Genomic DNA, 8547 nt, shown 5'->3' with positions numbered 1-8547 from the left:
CAAGTTATGAGTTTTGGGGCAACATGTTCACCATCGTTGGCACAACTGGTAAAAAATAGTAATGCACGCGAATACGAAACCGAGTTTCCGCGAGCAGTGAAATGTATTTTACAAAGGCATTATGTAGATGACATGCTGGATAGCGTCGACACAGTGGAGGAAGCCATTAATCTAGTCAATGAGGTTAGAAATATTCATAAGAAAGCAAATTTCCATATTCGCAATTGGGTTTCAAATTCTAACGCAGTGCTGAAAGCTATAGGTAACCAAGGCCAGGAATTTCAATTTTGCTCGGCTGGAAGGCGTATAGACCATACATTTGAGGCAGAGAAGGTATTGGGAATCCATTGGCAAACCGACACTGATATGCTCACATTTGATCTGAAGTTTACCAAAGCCACTGAGGATGTTCTAAGTGGATATAGATTACCTGCGAAGAGAGAGTTGCTACGATTGATGATGTCAATATTCGACCCTTTAGGGATGCTTACCTTTTACATTATTGACGTAAAAATTTTGTTTCAAAAAGTTTGGCGAAGTGGAGTTAGCTGGGATGACGCTATTCCTAATGAGCTAGTTGATGAGTGGAACAAATGGCTGTCGCTGCTTGGCGGTGTGAAAAATGTGAAGATACCGAGATGTTACTTCGCTACGGTTAATAAGGATGCAGACTCCATTGAATTGCATGTCTTTGTGGACGCAAGTGAGGTTGCATATGCAGCGGTGGTGTACCTAAGAGCGAAGAATCGCAACAACATAGATGTTTCCTTGATATGTTCTAAAGCAAAAGTTGCACCATTACGACCAATATCAATTCCAAGACTGGAACTACTCGCGGCGGAATTGGGAGCACGCTTAGGAAACAACATAAAAAGGGCAATAGACTTGAAAGTGACCAGTATAACGTATTGGAGCGATTCAAAGGCTGTTCTATCGTGGATAAAATCTGACCCACGAGATTACAAACAATTTGTAATGTTCCGCATAGCAGAAATCCAGGAGTTGTCCGAAGCAGAACAATGGCGGTACATTCCTACAAAATTAAATGTTGCGGACTTGGCTACAAAACAAACTAGTAATCCAGACTTTACTTGGAAAACCCCTTGGTATAAGGGACCGAAATTCCTGTATGAAGCAGAAACTTGTTGGCCAAATAATGTTGGCGTACAGAAATATAACGAAGATGCTGAAATCAGAAAGCAACGATTGTTGGTGGCTCATGTAGCAGAGGAGGAACCTCTCATAGATGTCTACCGATTTTCAAAGTGGGAACGTTTAGTTCGATGCATGGCCTATGTGAAAAGATTTATGTCTTTACTATCAACTAATGAAATGAAAAAGAAGAAATCTGTAAACCAATGCTTGTCAGTTGAGGAACTGAAATGGAGTGAAAATTTCTTGTACCAAACAGCCCAGTTACAGGATTACAAGAAAGAAATGACTGCATTAAGTAGAGACGCTAATATTACTCTTTCTAAAAGTAGCCCTTTGCGAAAACTTTCACCATTCATAGATGCACAGAATGTTTTAAGATTGAAAGGTAGATTAGATAAAGCCGTATGCATCGCTGATTCAACCAAATTCCCAATTATACTATCAAGGAAAAACTACATAACTAAGTTGATCGTAGACTGGTATCATCGAAAATGGAAACACCTAAATCATGAAACGGTGGTTAACGAAATCTTTCAGAAATACCACATTCCGGGACTGCGTAGACTGTTAAAGCAAGTAAGAAATAATTGCCAACATTGCAAGGTTCGCGATGCGAGACCAAAGCCGCCGGAGATGAGTGTGTTACCAGAAGCACGACTATCAGCATACTCCCGACCATTCTCACATGTTGGAATAGATTATTTTGGCCCGTATACTGTAACAGTAGGAAGACGCTCAGAGAAGCGCTATGGCGTCGTTTTTACATGCCTTACGTGTCGAGCAGTGCATTTGGAGATAGCTTATAGCCTGTCAGCCAGCTCGTGTTGTATAGTGATACGAAATTTCATAGCCCGAAGAGGAGTGCCGAATGTCATCTATAGTGACAATGGAACAAACTTAACAGCAGCTGAAAAGGAGTTACGAGAATCAATAAGAAACGTGGACTTCAATGAATTGCAAGCTGAATTTACAAGTCCGGAAACACAATGGGTTTTTCTTCCACCAGCTGCGCCGCACATGGGTGGAGCGTGGGAGCGGATGGTGCGATCCATAAAAACAGTGTTAGGAGCAATAATAAGCCCGCAAGCAAAAATTAATGATGAAAAGATGCATAACCTGTTCTGCGAGGTAGAATCAATCATAAATAGCAGACCGCTCACTTATTTGTCGATTGAAACAGCAAGCGAAGAAGCGTTAACTCCGAATCATTTCTTGTTGGGGTCATCTTCCGGGAACAAGCCGCCGGGGAAGTTCGATACTAACGACGAGCACGTGAAATCCTCCTGGAGGCATTCGCAATACCTTGCCGATCGGTTCTGGAAAAAATGGATACAAGAGGTGCTTCCAACGATGACAAGACGGACGAAATGGTTTGGTAAGATAAAACCCATCGAAGCAGGTGATGTCGTCATTATTGTTGACCCAAATTCTCCTCGCTACACATGGCCGAAAGGAATTGTAATTAGTGCCATTAAAGCAAGGGACGGGCAGACCAGGAGCGCCATAGTGCAGACTACTCGAGGGCAATATCATAGACCTGCTGCAAAATTAGCCGTATTAGATGTTCGTGGAGCGGCAGTTTAGAGTAAGTCGTATTCTTATTAAAGAGATACTGAGGGGAGAATGTTAGAACTTCACTCCATACCCAAAGGTTAATGTGCGTAAAATGTTTGTAAACTTGCTTTGGTCGTTGCAACCGTGCAGCTATAATTAGAAAATGCAACCCAGTGCACACATGAACTGTCAGTTCATGTGTCAGCTGATTGTCATTTGTGCTTGGCTTTTGTTTTTGAGTTCCGGTAGAGGCAAGGCGGTTGTCACGACCAAAAGTAAGTGAAAAAATAATTAATTTTAAGTATTAGAAATTAATAAATTTGTTTTAAGATTTTAAAGCATTACATTACATTACATTACATCACAATACACACAAATAACTTGTTTTGCTATTAAAAATTGGTCAATAACACAGACTATAAAACTATAAAAAAAAAAATGTACAATAGGTGTATTCAAGATGTCTGTGCATCGTTGCATGTACAAATTTATTTGATTTTACAAAAACAATTTCTTTTCTTATAATTCTGCACTTGATTTGCAAGACAATATTCAAGACAATATTTTTAACACCAATTACCTCTTGCATATTTGATTTTGAAGACTCTATACTTCAGCGAAACTGTTAAGTTTGTTTTGATTTTGTTATTTTGTAATTTTATGATTTTGTGCAATTGTTTCTTTTTTTATTTACTTTACCATCAACAATGTCGGACAATGTCAATGTATTCTGCTTTTCACTTGTTTTTGGCATTAGTGGAAATTATTATATGCCAAATTATCGAATCTGAGTTATATTTTACAAGCAAATAAATACGTAAACAAACATCATCTGTTCTAAATATTTTCAAGACTAATATGCACAACGTGTGTTCTCGATTATTTGAGTTTGCAAGGATGCACAGACATCCTGAATACCCCTAATATTTCTTTATATAATAAATTTTAAGAAGGTTATGTACACTTTTCCCAATATTTTCTTAATTATGTGTCCATAATATATATTGCTAATGGAATAATAAGGATTCTTTAAAAACAGAAAGGTTTTCAAACATTTTTTTATGAAACAAATAGTATTCTATAGTAGTGCTGTTCGTATTCGGTTTTACGAAGTATTCTCGAACTTACCTGTCAAAGGATCTATTAGAAAGGAACTGGTGGATAACACTACAGAGTGTTGTAAGGAAGCCGAAGTGGCATAGTTTGTGCATCAGACCTTCGAACCATACGGTGTCGAAGGAAAGCCATCCAACACTCTGTAGTTGCTTTCAATACAAAATGAAAATTTGACACTAGCATCTCACTTCATTTTGCATTAAAAGCAACAACAATTGCCATGACGTGACTGCAATCATAACAAGCCGCTTAGACAATTCCAATTATTTCATTGATTAGACGTTAAAAATATAAATAATTATACAACCAGCTCAACTGCAAAGTTAAGCTGCTTTGCCATAAACAGCTAATTCGCGCCTTATTCACGTACGCCTTTCACTATTTGGTCTGCAATCTCTTTCGCCCATATGGAAAGAATCTGTCTTTTCGAGATATATATGTATGTTCTTTGTTTTTGGTTGAAACTTTTAAGAAAAAAAATGTATTTGAAACAAATGAAACTCTAAATTATTTGAGTTTATAGAAATTTTCTTTGATGTTGTGGTGCTTTTATATGTATTTTTAACCATTATATATCATTTATATACCATATATATGGTATATAAATTAATTTCTTTTAAGGTTTTTCAATAATTTTTGTAATTTATATGTAATTATTTTCCTTAAACTTTAATATTGTATAAAAATAATATGCACTTATTTCATTTACCGATATTGATTTAAACAACATTTGCTTTTAAATTCACTTCAATTACTACTTATTTATAAAATAAATTGTTTTATATCATAACAAAAAAATATGTTTTTAATTATTTAAATTTCTTTTCTTAACTTATGTTTAACTAAATTATATATATATATGCATAAATTTTTAATTGATTCGTATTATTGTGTTCAAGATTTCTCCTCAAAACAAAATTTTTCTTATAAATTTTAAATTTAAAATCAATTTTTTTTAATATATTAATAAAATATGTAGGAATTGTACTGTTATAAGATCTGTGGGTTTTTACCACATACTTTATTTTAAATAAATATAACAAATGTTTACAAAATGATAAAAACGTTGTGTTACTAAAACGTGCAAAATAGGAAGAAGAAGGAAGCCAGTCGCCAGTTACTGAAGTTAGCTGCTCATTGAAAAATGTTCCTTTTGCCCACAGATGGTGCGAGTGCGTGTACATTCACACACAGAGGGCGCTGCAGTATGTGTGGCGAGTTCGCCACAGTACTCCCCCCTTAATAGCTGGACCGGTGGTCTGGTTTGTTGACTATTGATTGTAACCTGCTACTCTAACGGATCTTTCACATTAAAGGTTACTTGCTTCTTCGTTTGCGTCAGTTTTCCTTTTTTTACAGGTCTGCAATCTACGTCGACTTCTGCAAACTTTGGTTCGATTACTGCTGGCTCGAAAAAGGCCGGTTTCAACCTGTTTATTGATATGTTAACCTGCTTACCGCGTACGTCAACTGTAAAAAGTCTATCGTTGATTTTCTTGATTACCTTATGTGGTCCTGTGTATGGGAGCTCTAAAGGTTTCCTTACATGATCTGCCCTTACGAATACATGCGACGCATCGCCCAATGCTTTATGAACGAATACAGCTTTGCTAGAATGATTGGACGTCGGAATTGGTCGTATTTGCTGGATGTGCTCGCGTAATGTTGCTAGGAATTTTTGTTCGTTCGGAAGCGTGTTATTTTCCACAAAAAATTCTCCCGGTAGACGTAACGTTGTTCCATACAACATTTCAGCTGCTGAAGTGTTGATATCTTCTTTATAGGATGATCGAAGTCCGAGTAAAACTGATGGTAACAATTGTATCCAAGCGTGTTTAGGTCGCGACATAAGAGCTGTTTTTAAAGTGCGATGAAATCGCTCAATTAACCCGTTAGATTCTGGGTGATACGGAGATGTACGTATTCTTTGCGTGCCTAAACGATTTGCTAGCGCCTTGAATAAAGCTGATTCGAACTGGGTTCCTTGATCAGTTGTTATGATTTTCGGAGAACCAAATCGCGATATCCAGTGTGCGTAAAAATTTTCTGCGACTGTATCGGCGGTGATATCTTTCAACGGAACGACTTCTGGCCATCGTGTAAATCTGTCCATCATGGTTAGTGCATATCTGTAACCGTCACATTCGGGAAGTATTATTAAGTCCAAATGTACAAGATCGAATCGCTGATCCAATGGATTGAAAGCTTGTGGCGTAAGTTTATTATGCCTGTTTATTTTTGCTTGTTGACAACTTTGGCACGATCGTACCCAATTCGCGACATCTTTTCGGATTGACGGCCACACGTACTTGCTGCATAGTTGTTTTGTCGTTGACTTAGTACCAGCATGTGCAAATGTCTTCTTTCGAAGTGATGATGGAATATATGGTCTGATGATTCCTGTTGATACATCACAAAAGGTTGACATATCGGGTTGTAAAAAAAGTTTTTGTAATTGAAGTGCTGAATCTGAATTTAATAGCTGCTTAAGCTCTTCGTCTATTTTCTGATGGTTGCTAATTATCTCGATATCTATAACCGTAGGCATATTAATTGCATCAATTCTGGATAAACTATCAGCCACTATGTTGTCATTACCATCTATGTATGATATGCTTGTTGTAAACTCTGCAATAAAACTTAGTTGTCGTAGTTGACGTGGTGAAACTTTATCTGACTTTTGTTGGAATGCATAAATGAGCGGTTTGTGATCTGTTTGAATTGTAAAATTTCTACCTTCCAGTAAATGTCTAAAATTTTTGATGGCTAAATATATAGCTAGCAACTCTCTGTCGTACGTGCTATAATTCTTCTGCGCTGCCTTGAGCTTCGAAGAGAAAAACGCAACCGGTCGCCAAACATCACCTTCTTGCTGTTCCAGTACTGCACCAACTGCGTTGTTTGATGCATCCGATGTCAATCGAATTGCACTTAATGGAGACAAAAATGTTAATTTAGGTAACGCGGTTACACTTGTTTTACAGTTTTCAAACGCTGCATCTAACGTGGCAGTCCATGTTATAGGCGTGTTGTCATTCTTTTTTGAATTTTTTAATAGCTCATTTAAAGGTGCTTGTAATTTGGCGGCCTGTGGAATGCACTTGCGGTAATAATTTAGGATTCCCAAAAAACGACGAATTTCTTTTACTGTCTATGGCTTCGTGTATTCATTAATTACTCTCACTCGTTCTGCAGGCGGGCTGATACCATCGACTGACACATCATACCCTAAAAAACTTAGTTGTGAAACTCCGAACTCGCACTTAGCGGTGTTTATGACAAGCTTGGCCTTATTGAGTGTTTTCAGTACTGCTTCTACATGTTCCAAATGCTGCTGTTCACTTTCTGAGAATATTAAAATATCGTCAAGGTAGCAGAAGACAAATGGCATTTTCCTGAACAATGAATCCATATACCTTTGAAAGGTTTGCGTAGCGTTTTTAAGACCAAACGGCATGACTACAAATTCAAATAACCCAATGGGTGTACTTACTGCGGTTTTGCATATGTCATCAGCTTGCATCGGTATGTTGTAGTACGCTCTATGTATATCAATCTTTGAAAATAATTTGCTAGCATGTAGTTTTTCCGTTACTTGGTCTAGGTATGGTATTGGGTACCTATCTGGTTTGGTTTGCGCATTTAGTTTTCTAAAGTCACCGCAGGCTCTCCAAGCACCTGTTTTCTTTTTTACCAGGTGAATTGGACTCGACCACGGACTGTTTGACGGACGAATAATTCCTTGCTCCAACAGCGTTGAAAATTCTTCGCGAATTGCCTTTAATTTTTCCGTTGAATAACGGCGTGACCTTTCATGCACTGGCTGACCATCAGTGACTATTTGATGGCAGACTACAGATGCGTCAGGTAGGCTATAGTTATTTGCACTGCACAAATCAATGTATTTGTTGACGACTGTAAAGAATCTTGAATTTGGATCCAATGTGTATACCGAATGTATCGATGTGGTTTCAATTGCACCAGATGACGACAATGTAGTAAGCGGGTCTAATAACCGTCTTGATTTTATGTCTGGAATTAGACCATATTTCGCCAGAAAATCTGCGCCCAAGATTGGACATTTGACGTCTGCTATAATGAAGTTCCAATTGAAACTGCGTCGTAAACCAAGATTGATGCTAAGTCTCTTAGTACCGTACGTTTTAATAAATGAATTATTTGCTGCGAATAATTTTAGTTCATCTGGCACTAGGTTGCGTTTCACTGTGATTGCTGCTAAAGGAATAATGGATACGGCCGATCCGGTGTCAACTAGAAACTTCATATTTGAGATACGATCAATTACATGTAAACGAGCTTCTTCAGTGCAGTGTTCCAGCGCGTTGTCGTTTACTGCACTTGTGGACGACAACGGTTTTAGTTTTCCTTCTGTTTGATATTAGTTGTTTGGCAGCCGAACTCGCATGGTTTTAAGCATTTTGTTGCAGCTGTTCCAAATTTAATGTGATAATAACAGACTTTTCGATCTTCACGCTGACTTTTAAACTGAGTTCTGCTAGAACTGCGAGCCCTGCTTCGCCCCTGTGAGTTTGCTGGTCGTCTGAGCTCTATTGCTATTTCACTTAGTTTACTTACCACTTGTTGCAGAGATATTTCTAACGCTGTCACACGCGCCTCCAATGTTGATTCCTCTGTGTTACTGCGTCGGTTAATTGCAGATGCGGTAGCCATAACATAATGAGGAGTGGGCATATTGTCAGT

The 8547-nt window shown here is 37.9% G+C and overlaps 1 protein-coding gene across 1 annotated transcript; it reads left to right on the top strand.

The window, feature by feature from the left end:
* Window positions 1-2739, top strand: LOC119664262 (the record flags this gene model as incomplete). Its single annotated transcript, XM_038073792.1, is given in 1 exon segment — window positions 1-2739. A coding segment is annotated over 1 exon segment (2739 nt), but the record flags the coding sequence as incomplete, so codon positions are not given.
* Between the last annotated feature and the right edge of the window lie 5808 nt (window positions 2740-8547).

Source organism: Teleopsis dalmanni, unplaced genomic scaffold (genome assembly GCF_002237135.1).
Source record: "Teleopsis dalmanni isolate 2A unplaced genomic scaffold, ASM223713v2 unscaffolded_contig_1703, whole genome shotgun sequence".
Taxonomy (NCBI): domain Eukaryota; kingdom Metazoa; phylum Arthropoda; class Insecta; order Diptera; family Diopsidae; genus Teleopsis; species Teleopsis dalmanni.
This window is presented reverse-complemented; position numbering and strand designations above follow the sequence as displayed.